Source organism: Monodelphis domestica, chromosome 2 (assembly GCF_027887165.1).
Source record: "Monodelphis domestica isolate mMonDom1 chromosome 2, mMonDom1.pri, whole genome shotgun sequence".
In the NCBI taxonomy this organism is placed as follows: Eukaryota; Metazoa; Chordata; class Mammalia; order Didelphimorphia; family Didelphidae; genus Monodelphis; species Monodelphis domestica.
In genome coordinates this window covers 59,345,867-59,365,806 of record NC_077228.1, presented here as the reverse complement: position 1 = coordinate 59,365,806, position 19,940 = coordinate 59,345,867, and the positions used below count along the sequence as shown (strand labels likewise).

The following is a 19,940-nucleotide window of genomic DNA, read 5'->3' as shown; positions in this document are numbered from 1 at the left end:
GAGAAGGTAAGGATTGAATTAGGCTTGAAAAGTTGGTTTAGCCAACTAAAGAGTTGACTAAACAGAGCAGAGAGGAGGGTCTGCCAAATGAGGGGAATTACATGAGCAAAGGATTTTAAGATTTAAAGTTGGAAGGACCTTAAAGATTTTCTAATCTAACACTCCACCCCCATGTTGTCGAGCCAAGAAGCATTTATTGAGCATCAACTATGTGCCAGGCACTGCATTAAATGTTGGGGATACAAAGGAACACTGCTCTCAAGGAGCTCACATTCTAATGGAAGGATACAATAGGTATATAACTATGTACAAACAGGATATTGACAGGATAAAAGGAATATAGTCTTGGGGAAAAGGCACTAGTATTAAGGAGGAGGAAGTCAGGAAAGTTTTCTTACAGAAGGCAGGATTTTAATTTAAAAATTATGGCTAAAACTTGTTAAAGATAATGATTGGAACCCAGATAGTCTGACGATGAACTTAATGTCATTTTACCTTATTCTATAGAGGTAGGAATAAGCATGGATTGTTTGGGGGAATAGAGAATAGAACAATCTGGCTGAAGTAGTGTGTGATTTAACTTCCCAGTAGAATATAAGTTCCTTTACAGCAGGGAATGGGCTTTCATTTTGTCTTCCTATCCCCAGTGCCTAGTGTAGTGTTTTTGGACTGAATTGGTTCATGAAGAAGGAGTAGTGGAAAACAAGATTGGAAAAGTATGCTAGAATCACAGATTGTAATCAGTACCTTAAATGCCATGAGTGGGATATTGCCTTGTGGTAACTGGGAATCTGGGAATGGATACTTTCCTTCCTTCCTTCCTCCCTCCCTTCCTTCCTTCCTTCCTTCCTTCCTTCCTTCCTTCCTTCCTTCCTTCCTTCCTTCCTTCCTTCCTTCCTTCCTTCCTTCCTTCCTTCCTTCCTTCCTTCCTTCCTTCCTTCCTTCCTTCCTTCCTTCCTTCCTTCCTTCCTTCCTTCCTTCCTTCCTTCCTTCCTTCCCTCTGTCTCTGTTTCACTCTGTCTCTATTTCTCTTTCTGACTCTGACTCTTTCTTGACAGCATAGTGAAAAGATAAAACAGTACTTTAGAAAGATTAATGTATTCTTCCACTGAGACATTAGGAAAATAACCCCAGGGTCCAGTCAATACTCCTCTACCTAGATAGGTTGTCATGTCTCCCACTGTGAGTGAGCTGTGTCTAAGAGCATTTGCTGGTTTAGTTCTCCCCCCTCTCACTTGAGACTTGACAGATGGCAAAGGCTTTCAGAAAATTGGACTTGGAAAGGGTCTCTGCAAAAGTTAAAGGCTATTCCAGTTTCCCAATGCTGTTAGGAGTGGAAACACCTTGAGGGCTTTTGTCTCGATATCCAGACTGTAGTACAATGACAGGCGCTTTCCGAGATTCTGTTGTTTTCTGGAGGAAAGCCTTTTTCTGTTCCTCAGGTCCTCCTCCTGTGGATCTCACAGGTGAAGCTGTTAAGAAATATTAGGAACAAAACACATATGAGAACTCTTAGCCAGCAGAAATAACACTAGCTACTTTCACTCGAGGAAGCAGTGTGGTACAGTGTTAAGAACGCTGGTTTTGGGATCAGTTTTAAATATTTCCTCTATCACCTGTGTGACCTTGGGAAAGTCACTTCAACTTTCTGAGTTCCGATTTTCCCATTCGTGAACTGAGGAAGTTGGACTCCCCTCGCGCCCTGGCTTCAGGATCCTATGACTCAGTCTCTCTCTGTATTAATTAGTCTCTTGGAAGAGCAACATGCCTCCCTACTCCCCAACCCCAGTCACAGTCAAATTCCAGCTGCGTCGAATGCAGAAATGTTAGAGTTAGAGAAAATGCCTTAAAAAGAAATAAAACCACATTGATTTTATTTTAGGGGGAGGAGGATGCCACAGAAAGAAATGGCCCCCAAAGAATCTCCCCATTGACTGATCCCTCCCCCCTCAAGCCTGACCTATGCCGGGGCGGTCAGACATCGATTGGCTTCCCAGCTGATAGATGGTGCGACTGATAGAGTCCTCAGCTAACGAATGTGTAAGGTGCTGAAAGAGTTGGGCACCGAAGCCCAACCCTGAGTAGAATCTACGGGGCAGTAACAGCAGCAGGCTCCGCCGCAGCGGCAGCGGCAGCGGCAGCAACAGCAACAGCAACAGCAACAGGAGCGGGCGGCGGCAGCAGCGGCTGTAGCAGCAGCAGCATGCGCCCTGACTGCCACACACCAGCTGCTGCTGCTGCCACAGCTGCCTGGAACACACTCTGAAGACTCTCCAGTCCAGAGGCAGGCTCCTTCCTAATTAATCTCAGCAGGCGGACGGCCCCCATACTCCTAGTGGCTGCCAGGGAATGATGACTGCTCTTGCCAGACCAAGTTGAAGGAGTCCCGTCTCTGCCTAAGAGCTGGAAGAGGCAGGACTGTTGAGAAGAGGAAAGAGAGAGAGGAGAGAGAAAGATGAATTGAGGAGTAAACATGTATGGAAATTACTCTCACTTCATGAAGTTTCCTGCAGGCTTTGGCAGTAAGTATACCACTTGTACGGGGTTGGCTGGACCTTAGTGTGAAAGAATGAGGAACAAGAGGAAGGAGGAATGTGTTGTGGGGGTTTTTTTCCCCACCTTATTCTTCCAGAAAGGAATAATTTCACTGGGATTGCTAGATCAAGTATATATGCATGTGTGTAAGAAAGAAAGATATGACATATAAGGTGAGGAGGTGAGAGAGAGAAAGGAAGAGAGAAAGGAAAAGAGAAAGAGAGAGAGAAAGAGAGAGAGAGAGAGAGAGAGAGAGAGAGAGAGAGAGAGAGAGAGAGAGAGAGAGAGAGAGAGAGAGAGAGAGAGAGAGAGATTGTATATTGTATATAGGTGAGACTGTGTTTGTGTGGAAAAGATGAGTGGATGAGAGGAGTGTTAATGTGAGCCAACATGTGTGAGAATGAGTTACAGATACAATAAGAGCATTTATGTGGGAGCTAGTGTGCATGGAAGTAGAATAGTTAATAATAAAAGTATGATTAAATTCCTCCTATACCACTTATCAGGAAGAAAAGCTTTTGTCAAAGGCTTTGAAAATATTAACTGCCATGGAAAGGCTTGGTAACAATGATAGGGTTGTATTCTGGAAAAGTACCATTTTCTACCCACCAGACTGAAGTGTGTGTTCTGGAAAAATAACTTGCCATTGTATTTTCTTTCTTTCCTCTCCCATACTGAAAATCTTGACTATCCTGTCCTTCTTCCCCCATTCCCATTTCATTATATCTGTTATTACCATCACTTCCTCACACAGTTGTGTGTGTGTGTGTGTGTGTGTGTGTGTTTGTATACATAAAAATCTGATTTTCAGTGGGGACCATCAACCTGACTAACCAAGTTTTCATATTGAAGAAGGCAGCAACATGGACATGATACCTACATGTTGGAGGCATTCCAAAGTCTTTTGTTCTAGCCTGGAGAAACAAGGGCTTTGTGTGTGTGTGTGTGTGTGTGTGTGTGTGTGTGTGTGTGTGTGTGTGTGTGTGTGTGAGAGAGAGAGAGAGAGAGAGAGAGAGAGAGAGAGAGAGAGAGAGTTCTTCAAACATCTGAAGGGTTGACATATAGAACTTGTCCATCTTGGCCCCAGAAGCCAGCCCTTGGAGAAAGGATGGAAAATCAAAAGAGGTAGATTTAGGCTTGATGACCAAAAAAACTTCCCAAACATTAGAGCTGTTCCAAAGTGAAATGGGATACCTCAGGAGAGTGTAGGTTCCCTTTTGACAGAGCTCTTTAAGCAAAGAATGGATGACCATTCCTCTGGTATGTTATGGAGGGGATTAATTTGTTTTCAGTTATAGACTGGATTATGATGGGTCCTTTTCAACTTTGAAATCATATGGAAGATTCCACAAGAGAATAAGAAAAGGGCATGTAGGTGGTCAGTGGTTAGAGATACAGGCCTAGAGTTGGGAGGATCTGAGTTCAAATCTGGATGCAGATACTCCTAGCTGGACAAGCCACTTAACTTCAATTGCCTAGCCCTTCCTGCTCTTCTGCCTTGGAACAAATACTCAGTATTAATTCTAAGACAGAAAGTAAGGCTTTAAAAATAAAAAAGGATAATGGATAGTTACATCAGTGAAAAAAATATTAGTTCATTTAGTGACTGAATCATCTAAACAGGTTGTCTGTCAGTGTTTAGACTAACTAAATAACTGCTTGATAAGTAGTCTCACTTCTAGCTGTTGGCCTTGGTTCTGTGAGGTTCCATTCAGTCTGTTTTCCATAGTGGTCATGGTAGAAGCTTTACCATGTGTCATACACACAATGGAAATTTGAGAGACAACAGGCAAAAAAACCTATATATACCAACAGGATATAGATAGAATAAAATGGAGATAATCTTAGAGGGAAGACACTAGCATTAAGGGGAATCAGGAAAGGCTTCTTAGAGAAGGTGAGATTTTACAGGTGAGCTAAGCAAGGCAGAGATTTATTTTAAGTCTTAAGGACAGAATCCCTTCTTGCTTCCTCACTGGACACATAGCCAATTTATCTAGCATTATTTGGAACCAGAAACTCCTGGTGACCATTGGATGCTGCCTCCTGTCTTCCAAATTTACGGAGCAGGACATTTTCCAAGGTACTAGGCTACCACAAAGTAGATTTGCCCCAAACCAGAAAGGGATCATGGTCCAAAGGAGTATAGGAAATCAGTCTAGGACTATAGGATAGGAATAGAGGATGAATTGGACTGATGCTAAGTGGTGACTTGTGAAATTTTGTATATTGTAATCTGGAATCTGCCTCCCATCCCTTGTAGGATCCTGGGTATGAAACGAATTCTGAACTTGAGGGTCAGGGCATATGTCATGGACACAGAACTGTAAACAGCTGCTTTCTTTCTTCCTGAGTACAGTTGCCTAAGGGATGTATTTACATGGTGCCATTCTTTTCCAGAAGCTTCTAGGTTCTTTACTCATATTAACTTATTAATGCTATTTTGAGGCAAAAATTATTTTTTCTCATTTTGTCTATAGCTTGGTGGAAGGCTAGGGAGGGTTGTGCATGAGGTGAACTGAGGGGGTATATATTAAGGTAAAGAGAAGGGAGGGGGAACCTGAATAAGGTTATGACATAATATATTGCCCTCCATTCAGGTATTTAGCATAGTGCTTTGCACACAGTAGGTGCTTAATAAATGTTTGTTAAATTGAATCTAATTCAACTCCAGGGACTTTTTCTCCTAGAGTGTGAGTTTTCAAAAATTCCCTTGATCTTAAAGATAAATTGTTTCATTTTACTAATGAGGAAACAAACAGTAATGACGTTTTCAAGGACACAAAGGTGACAAAAGTGGCAGAGCTCTCCTGAGTAAGAGCTTAAAACATGTTTATGTTAATATTACAGGAACTTCCTCAGATAGATACTTCTTAGCTGTGTGACCCTGGGCAAGCCACTTAACCCCATTGCCTAGTCCTTACTGCTCTTCTGCCTTAGAAACAGTCCATAGTATTGATTCTAAGGCAGAAGGTAAGAGTTTAAAAAGTACCCCATGAGCCCAGAATGATACAGTTCATGATTATTAGAGAGTAATATGTAAACAGAAGGAAGGAAGACCTTCAACTCTAGTAGGTGTTACATACCAGTTGTGTGATCCTGAGAAAGCTAACTTCTCAGTGCTCCAGGCATCTCTTTGAAATTTTGGGTTTGATAGAGGGAATGTCCACATTGGGACTTCCTCAGACTGGTCAGTTTGTAGGTCTAGTTCAAACACATTCATAGAATCATAGGATAATACATCTAGAGCAGGATAGTACCTTACAGGTCATCTAACCCAACCCTTTCATTTTGCAAATGAGGAAACAGATCTTGACAGATTAAATGACTTGTCCAAAGTCACAAAGGTGGCATCTTTCACAGAATTTGGATCAAGGTCTTCTGACTCCAGAAAGAGCAATCTTTTCCCCATGTCCCATATAGCCGAATAAATATGTGTAAATGAATGAGAAATATTACTTGATAAGCATGAATCCAGGAGTATTTTCTGAAGAACAAATGTAGCTGCTATTAAGATAATAACAACAAAGTTTTTATGAGTATGCAATTTATTTGGTGATTGGGAGATGACCCAGTGTTTGGGGTGATTAAGATGAGTAGGTAAGAAGCATAAATTTACTTAAGTATGACAACATTCACAAACACGGATAAAGGGCAGAGATGTGAGGGGGGTGGAGGATAGCAAGGCCAGGGAGACCTAGGCTCTTTCAGTATTTTTCTCTCAGATTCATCAAGAGAGAAGAATAAGGTGACTTTGGGCTAGTTCTGGGGAGGTTCTATGATCGCGTTTGCATACAACTGCAAACCAGGACCAAAGTACTGGGTTGAAGAAATTCCCATGCAGGCACTTGAGTGTTGGAATGATGTGTCTGTCCTGGGCCAGGGCTTGGGGAAAACACCAAGGCAGGAGGGAAATGCAAAGAAAGACTAGAATTTCTCTGCAGCCTCAAATCCTTGTTGTTAACAAATTGCTGTGCTCCGCACATATGAAATGAACTGTGATTTATTTCCCCCTATTTTATAGATTGGCAAATCCAGGCACTTCAGGCTGCCATGACTCACTGGAGGTCCTCTGGGGAATCATCAGCACTCTGGAAATAACATTTGGGATTTGTGAATGGGATCGGGTTTACAATTGTCCAAATCCACCAAGTCAATTCAGTGATGGGAAAAAAAAGAAACCAAACAACCAGCTATTAAATTAAAGCAAGCACTGACCTGTTAGTTAAGGCAAAATGGTCAGTCTGGTTGCCTCAGGTAGAGAGCTGTCTCAGGTTCCCATCATTGGACTTTACTATGTGTTAGAGGCAACAGAAAACCCATTTCCCTGTCTCCTGGCCATCTTCTGAACTTGGCAGCTGCTTAGTGGAAGATTGATTGTCCCAGGGTGAGCCAGTCTGCCTCCAGTTTTAAATCCTGCCTCTGAAAGAATGGGAAAGAGAAATCCCTATTATCCCCTTAAGCAATTGCGAGGTAATGCCCAGGGTGGAGAGGAGATTAAGAGGAAGGGGAGGCTTCTTCCTTCGAGGCTCCAGCAAAGGATTATTGGCATATTCCAGGAAGCTGGAAGAAATCTTGATCGTTTTCCTTCCTTTTAGCACCCAGGGATGCTGAGAGGACCACCCACCATCGGTGTCCAGCCCTTTAGCAAATCCCCTTAGCTCACGCCTGACTTGCCAGGTTGCTGACAGAGCCCCATCATTCCTGCCCACCCCTATCTCCAATCCACAATCAGTCAAAATAATCAAAGTGTATGAATGTTAAGGCACAGCACAGAAAACCATGTCTAGGTTGCTTGGCTACATAGACAAAAATAATAACATCAATAATAAAAACAATAGGGGTTAAGGATAGAAAATGAACCTGTGATTTTACTGTCATTGGGAACTTCCAGATGAGGAAACTCCTTCTGCCAATGCAAGTTGCCACCTTCTCAGAAATATTTTGTCCAACAATAATAGTAATTGATTCCTTTTTTCTCCCTTAAGTCTTTACTTTCCATCTTAGAATCAAGATGGTGGGTTCCAGTGCAGTAGAGTGGTAAAGGCTAGGCAATGGGTTAAATGACTTGTCCAGGATCACTCAACTTGGTAGTGTCTGAGGTTAGATTTAAACCCAGAATCTCCCATTTCTAAGCCTGAATATTGATTTCTAAATGCACTTAGGCTTACAAAACATTTTACATACTTTATATTGTTGTCACTTTGAAACAAAACTGCGATGTAAGTGCCTTGGGTATTGTTTTTCATACTTTATAGAATCAGTCAGCAAGCCTTAATTAATTGCTAGGCACTCTGCTACCACTGATGATACAAAATAAAAAATGAAACAATCCATGACCAAAAAGGTGTTTGCATTCTACAATTGATGACAACATGTGCATATATAGATAAATGGGTACAAAGGACAGGTAATTGGGGGAAGCTAGGAAGAACAGTGGATAGAAACACCAGGCTAAAGTTGGGAAGACCTGAGTTCAAATCTGGATGTAGATACTTACCAACTGTGTGACCCTAGGCAAGTCACTTAACTCTCATTGCCTAGTCCTTGCCACTCTTCTGACTTAGAATTGATACTAAGACAGAAGGGAAGGGTTTTAGGAAACAAAACCAAAACAAAATTGTAACTGATTTCTTGGCAGTATTATGCCAGCAAGCAAAAAGCGCATAGAGGAGGTAACGTTCAAACTGAGCATTGAAGGACACAAGGGAGGTTCAGAAGAAGAGAGAATGCATTCTAGACAAGGGCCATGACATGCCTTGTGATTCACATGTGTACAGGTGTGTTCCATGTATTCAAAAGCATGTGGATGAGAAACTGAGTCTGAGAGAGGCTAAAGGATGGGTACCTTGGGAAGAGAAGTTTTATTCATTAGCCTTGTGATCTGTGAGACTCTCATTCCCCTGATTCAGTGAAGAAATATCCCTTCCTTCAAGGATTGAGCCAGAGAGGCTTCTAAATCTGGATTTTCAGCTCAGATGTGTGGCTGGCATGTTGAGAGTTGATCATGCTTAAGTGATTACAGTTTACATAAAGGAGTAACTTGATGAGGTTTGATTAAGCAATATACCCAGTGTAATCTACTTTCTATACTTCCAATCTCTACAGGAGATGAGGTGACCAAAACATGACTAAGGGAAGGAATTGTGCTAAGGGGAATCTTCAGATCACAGGTTCAGAGATTCGGAGTTAAAAGGGACTTTAGAAACCATTTAGTCTAACTGGTTCATTTTTTTACAAATGAGGAAATCAAGGCCAGAGACATTACATGACTCATTCAAGGATCCATATTTAGAAAATACCAGAAATGGTATTCAATCTGACATTCTCAAACCCCAAATCAATGATGTGTTTTCCATTGCATTGTGCAGTCACTTGGGGAATCTGCTCTATATATTTCATAAAGGCCATCATCTTCAAATTTGGGAAATTCTTCTCCAGTGATTCTGGAAAGAAGTTTGTGCCAACTCTCCACAATTTTCAAGTTGAGAACATCAAGGCAAAATGAGAAGATGTAATGTATACATACATACATGCACACACATATGTGTGTACATACACATATAGGCAAAATGTATATAGACATCCATGGTTACATGTATTATCACATGTACAGATATTCATTCATAATTGCATATACCTGCATAGTGTGGTAGAGGCATGGAGAGAGAGAGAACTTGTAAGCCAAGATGCAAGAACCAAGGCTGGGGACCTGTCTGTCAATCAAGAAAAAGGTTCTCTCTCTCCATGCCTCTACCACAATAGACATATACCTATGTTATAGATATGTGAGTATATATACATATGTATATATCTATATATTCTTTTGGAAGACTATTTAGTTTATGATGGCCAGGTTCAGAATAGAAGAATTTATGGCCAAAGTCCCATACCTTGGTACAACCCACTGATTTGTCATTATAGGGGAGATAATGGAACACATCCATGGAGAAAGAGGAGGAGGAGGAGGAGGAAGAAGAAGAAGAGGAAGAGAAACAGGAGGAGAAGAAAGAGGAGGAGGGAGAAGCATTGGAGGGATTTATAGCATGGATGAGGAATTCTCTGGGGATGCTCTTGTCATCCCAAGCATGTCAGAAATAGCTGGATAGATTTGGAGGTTGTCCACAGCAGCCCCTTTCTCTTTAGTCCCTCATCCTTGACCACAGATAGTCAGGTTGTTTAGTAGAATCAAGTAATACAATGATATATCATTCATTGATCATACTGGTCTATGTGTGACAGTGAGCAGAGTTTGCAGCAAAAATATAGACAGAGAGATGTGGAGAAAGAATGTATGTACATATGGATGAATGAATGAAATGTATGTAAGAGTCAATGAATGTAAAGAATTAATGTCCTCTGTGTACCTGACACTATGCCAGGTTTTGGGAACACAAGTATAAAGAGGGAAACAATTTCTACCTTCAAGGAGTTTATAGTTATATAGGGAAATCAATACATATAAAGGAGTAGTGCACTTGAAGTTGAGTTTTGATATAAGAAGTCACAGAGATGGTGAACTGATGAATATGTCTAGGAGAGATGGTTAGTAGCTATGTCTAACGTGGTGGATAATGTTCAAAATTGCCTACACTAGTCTGAATTCATGATGTCTGCTATTCCAGAGTCAAGATATAGCACCAAGATTTAGGGGAAAGAGCAATGCACTATCATTTTAGAGGGAGCTCAGAGGTTATCTAGTATAATCACTCATGTAAGGATGAGGAAACTGAGTCTGAGAAATTAAGCAATGTTTCCAAGGTCATACAGAGAGCAGGTATTAGAGCAAGGATTTAAATTCAGATCCTCTGATACTTCACTTGCTGATCTCCCATGGTTTTAATTGTTTGTCCCTTTGTTGGTTATTCTCAAATCTACCTTTCTCTCTGCAAACCTCTAGTCTCCAACTGCCCGCCAGACATCTCAAACTAGATGTCCAAAAACTATCTTAAACTCATTATGCACAAAACAAAGCTGATTAACTTTTCCTCAAACTTCTCCCTTTATACCGTCCCTATTATTCTAAAGTGCAACTATTCCCCAGTCCTGTGTTGCAAACCTATGGTTCATGTGCCAGAGGGGCTGCTCTCTTCCCCCTCTCCTCCTGTGCCTGGGGAAATTTCTTCCTCTCTGCCCAGCAGCCCAATGGGAAAATTTCCTTCCTCCCCTGTCTGGGGTAAGGTGAGGGGAGTTCACATGTGGTGAGAGAATTGCAGTTTGGGCATTTGGTCTCTAAAAGATTTGCCATTACTGCCCTAATTTTTCTATCTTGCAACCCAGGAGTCATCCTTGACTCCTTATCATCTCCTCACCCCGTCCCCCACTTCAATCTGTGGTCAAAGCCTGTGGTTTTCACCACTGAAATATAACCTTGAGTAGGGCTCTTTCTCTTCTACCACCATTCTTCCACAAACCTAGTATTGGTTCTCATCACCAGCTGGACAACTACAATAGTTTGCTGGTGGATCTGTCTGCCTCAAGTGTCTTCCTGCTTCAATCCATCCTGCATTCAGCCACCAATGTGATTTTCCTGAAGCAGAAATCTGACCATTGACACTTCTTTCCTCCAACTCAATAAATTCCAGTGGCTTCCTATTGCCTCCAGGAACAAATATAAATTGCCCAGTTTATCATTGAAAGCCCTTCATGACCTAATCCCCAACTTCCTTTCCAGTTCTTACACTTTTCTCTCATACATATTCTTTTCAATCCAGTGACACTGACCTCCTGGCTATTCCATGAATGAGACATTTTATCCCTCAGTTCCACACATTTTCTCTGACTCTCCCCTATTCCTTGAATGCTCTCTTCTCACTTCCTTTAAGTCCCATCTAAAATCCCATCTCTTATAGGAAGCCTTTCCCAACAACTCTTAATTCGAGTGTCTAATTCCTTAGTCCTCTTTCTCCTGAATAGAGCTGGTTTGTACATACTTGTTTGCTTGTTGTTTCACTCATTAGATTGTGAGCTCCTTGAGGGCATGGGCTATCTTGCTTCTTTTTGAATTCTCACTACTTAACACAGTGCCTGGCACATAAATGTTTTATCAACTGGCTGACTGATAGTTTGCAGCTGCCTATCTGACTGACGCAACAGAGATTATTATTCTCCCTTATCCCTAGAAGAAGTACATGGAGATATTCTGTATCACATAAGAGAGGAAAATATCAGAATCCATAGGCATAGAAAGTTGGTTGATAAGGTCACCAAGAGGGTCAATTCAACATACTTAAATGGATCTATGCTCTTAACTATTATTCTGTCCACGAATGCAGATTAAAACCATGCATATCTATCTGCCCATTCCATGGGACTTTTTTTCCAAATCCCCCAAAGAGTTCACCATAGAGGGTCTGCCCAGCATCCCAGAGGGCTTCCTGGATCCCTCCTGACTAGAATGGTATTGGAGCCCTCTGGCTTTCCAACATTTATCCCTTGCCCATGTCACATGGCTAGCCTATACTCTCTTCCTGTCATGTACATGTTTGGGAACATCCTTTATTTCTGTTCTTTGGAGTTCCTCATTGGTCATATAGGTAGCCTGTTCACATGCAACATGCACCTTTAAAATGAAACAAAATCAAGCAAATTAATGATGAGCATTTGATATTTTTTGAGATATATTCATGTACAGTAAAGTTTTTGCTTAGCGGTAAAACTCTAGAATATGAAAAAAAGTGATTTGGTTAGGAGGTGATGAGCCAATCTTAGCATGAAGATGGTCCCACCTCCTCTACATACTTATTTGCAAATTTGTCACTACTTTAAATGGGTAGCTAGGCTATATAGTGAATAGACAACTTGAGGAGGACTTGAGTTCAAATATGGCCATAGGTACTTAGTGTCCGTGTGACCCTCAATACAAGTCATTTAACTTCTGTTTGCCTCATTTTCTTCAGGTGTAAAATGAGGATAACAAAAATATCTACCTCCTAGGGTTGTTGTGAAAATCAGATATTTGATGTACTTAATAACTGGTTATTTCCTTCCTTTCTAAAGAAGAAATGTTTTTAAATTTTAAATTTAAATTTTAAAGAAAAATGGTTTTTCTGTCCATTGAACAATATTTTTATTTATCTTTAATTTTTATTTAATTTTATTTATTTAATATTATTATTATGCTTTATTTTTGAGTTAGACTTCAATTGGCAGCAGCTCCTAACACTTCGGCTTTGCATTTCTATGTTCCTGTCAAATAAGCTGACTCACAGAATATTTGACCCAAGAAGGGGCCTTAGAGCTAGTCCAACTCCTCCATTTTTCATTTTCTAGATGAGCAACCCAAGACAGAGCTGAGCTGATTTGCCCAAGCTCATATGACTAGCCAGCTAGTGGCAGGTCTCTCGACTCCTAGGTCAGGGCTTTTCCCACTAGACCACACAGATCTTCTTCTCAGAGAGGTTTATTATTTAAAGAATCCCTACCGTGAGTCATTATGCAAAATGAAGAATTATTTTCTAATTTAAATAACCAGGGAGTCCCCTTTGATCTCAAAGTCTTTCCTGGCAGGCAGCCAAGGGAGCTGCCACTGCCACTATCCCCTTGCTGTCATATTCCTGTCTCTGATGTTTGCCAGGACTCTCAGCAGGAACGGGAGCAGAGGTGGCTTTTGTACCTTCTCCCCCACTCAGAGATTTTGCTGTCAGTGCTTGCCTCCAACTCTTTTCCTACCCCACCCTGGTGATCTCAGGCTCCTCTTCACAAACACCATTGGGAACTCTAATTGAATTAATTATTTTTAAAATGTAGGTTTTTGTAAAGTGAGGAATGCCTTTACGAAAGAGGATCTCCTGTCCTGGGTGAGATTTATTAAACCAATGGAATAAGCTGTGTTTCCTTCATCTTATAGAGCTTATGTTTAGGAAAAGGCAGGCCCACTATAGATGCTCCAGTAATTGCTGCCCTACCTGCTCTTCCTCCTAAATGGCATTCCATGTCCATTCCATTTCATCACTAATGGTCTGAAATGCTCTCTCTATTCACATCTGTCTCTTGGGAACTACTAACTCACTTTAAGGCACAGCTCAAGCGTCTGCTCCTAAAAGAAGCCTTTCTTGATTTCCCCCAGTTATTAGTGCTTAACTCACAAGGAAAGAAGCAAAGAAAGAAGGAAATAAGCATTCAGTGCTGCTTACTATGTGCCAGGCACTGTGCTAAGCACTTTACAAATATTATTTCATTTGTTCTTCATAACAACCCTGGGAGGTAGACACTTTTATTGTTTCCATTTTTCAGTTGAGGAAACCAAGCCTAGGGTCATATAGTTAGTAAAGTAACTGAAGCACAATTTGAACTCAGGCCTTCCTGATTCCAAGCCCAGAACCCTATCTAGTGTAGTCACCTAGATGCCTTATTTTGTATTTATTTTGTATGTATTATATATGTGGTTTCTTCCTAATATAATCGAAATCCCAGGAAGTCAGAAATTCATGGTTTTGCCTTTGAAACTTTGTGCCTAATAAATGCTTAATGGTTATTTGTTAAAATTATTGACTAATATATCTAAGATGTGGTAGAAGTATCATTTGCATAAAAACAATGTGCTAATAATTCTGATCTGTTAAATAATGTAATTTTTTCTAACACCATTGCTTGTTAAATAGGAATAAGGACTATGATATAGGAAATTGACTGAAGGGGAAATATATGTGTATTATATATATTTTTTATGTGTGTATCTGTATACATATACATATATAATTATATATGATTTTATTTTTTGCCAGAGGAACTAATGAAAACATTTATTTAAGGTGTGATTGGAATTGATGGTAGAATATGACTAATCAATGAAATTATAGTCTTCTTCTTGTTCTTATTTTCTCCCCCTTCTCCCCTTCTCTTCCTTCTTCCCCTTCTCCCTCTCCTTTTCCTTCTCTTTCACCTTCTTCTCCTTCTCCTTCTCCTTCTCCTTCTCCTTCTCCTTCTCCTTCTCCTTCTCCTTCTCCTTCTCCTTCTCCTTCTCCTTCTCCTTCTCCTTCTCCTTCTCCTTCTCCTCCTCCTTGTCCTCCCCCTCCTTCTCTTCTTTTTCCTCCGTTTTAAAAACTCTGAGCTTCTGTCTTATCAGTTCTAAGACAGAAGAGTGACAAGGGCTTGGCAATCAGGTTTAAGTGACTTGGCTGGGTTTATATAATTAGGAAGTACGTGGAGTAAAATTTGAACCCAGGTCCTCCTGACTCCAAGTCTGGCTCTCTATCCACTCTATCCAGTTGGCTACTTCTTAAAGTTTGAATAAGTTACCAGAGATGGAAGCCAGAGAGTCATGTCTTCTCCTTGTCTTATCACTGTCATCATTATAGTTTCTATTGCAGGGGAGGGAGTAGAGAGGGAGAGTGAATCATTTCTCTCTTCCCTCCCCCAACCTCTATGCTTTGACAAAGTGACTGTTCATCATTCACACTACCTGTAAACCTGCAGTGCTTAAAGAAGGGCATGGTCATTGACAGCCACCGAATTTTCCTTCTGCTGTTCTCTTGGTCCATTGCTCCACCTGTAGCTCATTTAAAAAGATTGGCAGGAAGCTGTGGAGTTTATGCCTGCATAGTGATGATTCTTTGCATACCCATTTTGAGCAAAGAATTCTATTCCCAAAGTACTTATTTATGGATTCTTGCCTGAATGGAGTTTATAGTAAAAAAATGAATGATACATTCTGGCCTCTTCTTTCAAAGCTTGACTCAGTGGCCATATCTTCTGAAAACTGTTCCTAGATCATTCTAACTGTAAATGTTCTCCCCTTCCTCTGATCTCTGATATTGTTCTATTCGTATCCTCTGGGGCATTTATTTTGCTCTTTTATTACAGGTATTTGTACATATACCATCTCCATTATTCTATTGTGAGATCCTGGAGAGCAGAGATTATGGATTTTTGTTGGTAATCTTTGTATCCTCAGTGCCTCACACAGTGTTTGGCACACAGTTCCACAGAGTAATATAGGTGCCCTCGTGAAAGTGAATTGATCCATGAAAGTATTTTCAATTCTTCCTTGAACTATTTAGATATTTAATGACCATATTCTATGTTATAATGGTTTTATATGGTGTGTATACCAGGTAAACCTCAGTTTTATGATTTGAATCAGAAAGCATATAGTAAAATTAGGAAAAACATCCAGCTTAGATGGTTGATATCCAACCAGTTGACAATCAAATGGTTCCAGGCTGAATCTCAGAATATATTTGGAAAGATCAAATTCATTACAATCAGGGTCAAACCAGACCTCTGAGGGCAAATGGCCCCTCTACCTGAGAATTCTGGTCCTTGATATTAGGGAAACAATTGATCAAAAGGAATTTATTGGACACTTTCAATATGCAAAGTTCTGTCCTAGATAGTCATAAAATGGGGATAATCATATCTGAAGGGATATCAAAGAGTAATATAGAGTCTGGGCCCTGTTCTCCAGGTACTACTAAATCTGTTGAAATAAACAATGTATACATATACAAAAAGATCTATAATTTAAGGCTATAATTGAGAAATTCTGGGTATATTCTGCAAATTAGAATGTTTGTTACTTGAGGGAAGGGACCATTTTTAGTTTCTTTGTATCACCAGAATTTGATACTTATTTATGCTTTTGTATTGTATTATATAGATACATAGCTATATGTGTATAGGTTATATTACAGCTAGGTAGAATTTACTAGTTGTGTGACCCTGGGCAAGTCACTTAACCCCAATTGCCTAACCTTTACCACTGTTTTGCTTTAAAATTAATGCTTAGTTCAATTCTAAAACAGAAGGTAAGGGTTTAAAAATAGCAAGAATTTATACAGTCTTTTACAGTTTTCAATACACTTTACAGATATTTTCTTATTTGACCCTCACAACAATCTTGGGAGGTAGGGACTATTATTCTCCCCTTTTATGAATGAAGAGACTGAAGCAGGAAGAGGTTAAGTGATTTGCTAAGAGCTACACAACTAATAAATTCCCAAGTCAGAGTTTAAATTCAAGTCCTCCTGACTCCAATCTTGCATTCTATCCACTGTGGCACATAGTTGCCCATCAAAACCCCGTTATATGCTAAATAATGATTACTTACCCAACTATAGCCTCTCTCAGCAGGAAGGCTGGTTTTTGAGTGTGTACAAAATAAAATGCACTGGGAAGAGCAAAGCAGAGAGAAGAGAATGTCATCTCTTTTCAAGGGTTGGACTTGATTTAGAAATTGCATCCTGATGATGATGATGATGATGGTGATGATGATGATGGTGATGATGATGACAGTAAATGCATTTATATAACATTAAAATTTTCAAAGAGCTTTATATAATCTCATTTGATTTGTATAATAGCCTATGAGATTGGTCCCATTATTACTCCTATTTTAGAGTTGAGGGAACCAAGTCTCAGGTGAAATGACTTGTCCATGGTCCTGCAGTTAGTAAATAAGACAGGGTTTGAACTTCTTTAGAGTCAATATTTTTAATTCTTTGTCTTCAACAATAAAATCAAAGCACTTAATTTTTAAAAAGCACTTTACTCACAGTAACCCTTTTTGTAGGTACTTATTACAAGGATATCATAAATCAAGGCATATGTTAATTGATTTATATAAACATATTTATATAAGTATATATGTCTAAACTACATTCACCTATATATTATATCTGCAATCTAAAGCCGATATACACTATTCCTTCACTAGAGAAAGTAAAAGCTTTGAAATTTGTTCTCTACTAAGTAGGGTTGGGAAAGATCAATTCTTCAAGAAAGAAAAAAAAAATCCTATGCTGTAATTCAAATAGGTGCCATTTATTGAAAAAAAGTTGAAAACATTATGATTGTTGTTATTAACCTTACATGTCTCTCCCTTGAAATAAAAGTACTTTCTTATATGTTCTATCACTTGATTATGATGAGAATCCTATGATACAGATACAGCAGGCATTATTGACCTCTTATTTAATACAGGAGAGAGTCAGAGAGTTCAACTGATGATAGACAGAGAGTTGTAGGATTTGAACCCCAGGCCCAGTGCTTTATCCTCTCCATCACTCCCCCCCTCTCAGGTTGCTAATTAACCAACCTTCTTTTAACTGATTCACTACAAGCTTCATCTTATTTCTGAGGTGGTTTATTCCTAGGACAATCTTTCCTTTTTTCTTCAGTGGAAACAGAAAGGAAAGGGTGAAAGATCCAGTCTGTTTGCTCACTTGTTTGGCCAGTTAGAGAGTTTGTATGTTTGACATTTTACTTTCATTGGCTAAGGATGTGGTTGCTAGGCAACTTTTTTACCTAAGTAAGTATTCTATCATTCCAAGTACCAACCCTGTATCACCCATGCTCTAATCAGTGTGTTGGCAACAGTTTGCTGTTGGAGGCTCCAGGAGACACAAGTAAATACATCCATGAAAAGATTAGTAAGGCATTTGGTGCACAGATCATAAAAAAACAAGTACTTTACTGATAGACTACATACAAATATAATTAGAAAATCAATTAATAAAACTATATTTCAGCATATTTTTGTTGGGACCTATAGGTAATTATAAAAACTTAATAATATAATAAAAATCCATCAACTGTCCAGTTCTGTTGAGTTTCTCTCTTACTCCCAGAAATTGAGATAAATTAATCCCAGACTATGGTAGCTCAAAGGCAGGAAATTCTATCTTTTCTGTTGCTTTGCTCACCTTAAGATACAATCTCAGACCTGGTTCATTCCAGGGTTTGGAGAACATTATTTTCTACTAGGAGCTAGAAACCAGAAAATAACCCCTCAAATTTTAGATGCAATTGCAATTGTGTGCATCAAGATGTCTAGGCAATTTGCCCACTAAAACCAAAGAGAGGAGATAGTGCACCAGACATTCTTCTGTAGGGATGCTCTAACCAATGTAATGAGAAGATTCAAGGAAAACTTTTCTTCTAAAGCACTAGTTCCAAAGTGAGTGCCAGAGTCATAGCTGGAGGGGCATATCTGAAAAAAAGGTCTTAGATCTAGTTGACATCTGCTTTCTACTACTTCAGCTGGGAAATAAAAGCCAGAATTAAATTAGGTGATAACTTATTAACAGTTGAAATTTAGGAAGAATAATTATATCTAGTTTTTATATTTCTTTGCATCTTATGTTAAGTTTTATCTTTCCTTAAACATTTGTGCAAACATCTATACTAGTCTATTTGGAAAATGATCATTTTCCCCATCTCATGGGAATATTATTATTTTTTTCTCTAGAGAAATTCATTCTTGAGTTTTTCCTAACCCTCCTCTTCCCATCTAGCTTCACTTCTAGAATGTTATTCCATGGCAATCTATCTCTCCTTCCTCTTTGTAATCTGCTTTGTCCAACTATGGTGCATATGAGACTATGCCTAGTTTCCTCTCCTCTATTACAGAGTCTAGGAGGAAGTGATCATTTATGCGTTCCCTAAAGGATCTCATCTTCTCCACTTCAAGAACCAATTTCTTCCAGTTAAAGAAAATCAGATCTAGTACAGCATTTCCCCTTGTTAGTTCCACTGCCTTTTGAAGGATAAAATGATTACAAAGACAAATCAAGTAGTTATTACCTGAGGGGCAGTTAGATGTCTCAGTGAGTAGTGGCCTACATCTGGGTATAGGATATTGTGTTCAAATCTGGCTTCAGAAATTTCCTAGCTCTGTGACCTTGGGTAAGTCACTTAACCCCAAATGCCTAGCTCTTACCATTCTTCTGCCTTGGAACTCATAGTATTGATTCCAAGTGGTCTATGAAATAGTCCAATGACAAAATTGCTTTACTGATCCTTACCCAAATGCTGCACTCCCTACCCCCTGGTTCCTGAATTTCATAAAATGATATTTTCTTTTTTTTTAAACCTTTACCTTCTATCTTAGAATCAATGCTAAGTATTGGTTCCAAGGCAGAAGAGTGATAAGGGCTGGACAAAGTTGTCACTTGACCAGGGTCACCCAGCTAGGGAGTATCTGAGGTCCGATTTGAACTCACAACCTCCCATTTCTGGTCTTGACTTTTCATCTACTGAGCCACCTAATTGCTCCTAAAACCTTTTTAATATATCCCGCTAAAAACTCCTTTCTTCCTGGCTATTACTTATACTGGTCTGTCTGAATTAGGCTTATCCATCCAGTCATATTTCAGTCACGAGTTTCATTTCACCAGTTCTCAGTGATACCTATAGATCACATTTGCCTCCTTATATTACAACCTCTACTAGTTCATTTTGCTTGTTGCCCAAACTTTGGACAGTTTTCTATCACCATTTGATACCATGGAAATTTATATAGAAAGGATTTCTAAGAATTTTTCTCCTTTGAAATTATGGGTATCTCAACTAATTGTCCCCCCTTTATTGTAGCTACTCATCATAACATCCAGCTTATCCAGGACCATATACATAAGCCTTTTCTCCCTCAAACCTTAAAGTTCTTTTGATAACATTTTCAAGAT

At 39.5% G+C, this 19,940-nt stretch overlaps 1 protein-coding gene across 1 annotated transcript in view; it reads left to right on the top strand.

The window, feature by feature from the left end:
* Positions 1-1,936: 1,936 nt before the first annotated feature.
* Positions 1,937-19,940, top strand: part of RXRG (retinoid X receptor gamma) — a 102,880-nt gene continuing 84,876 nt past the window's right edge. Inside the window, exon 1 of the mRNA XM_007480684.3 lies at positions 1,937-2,522. Within this exon, the coding sequence (XP_007480746.1) occupies positions 2,474-2,522 (49 nt within the window). The 5' untranslated portion in view covers positions 1,937-2,473. The remainder of the gene's footprint in view (positions 2,523-19,940) is intronic.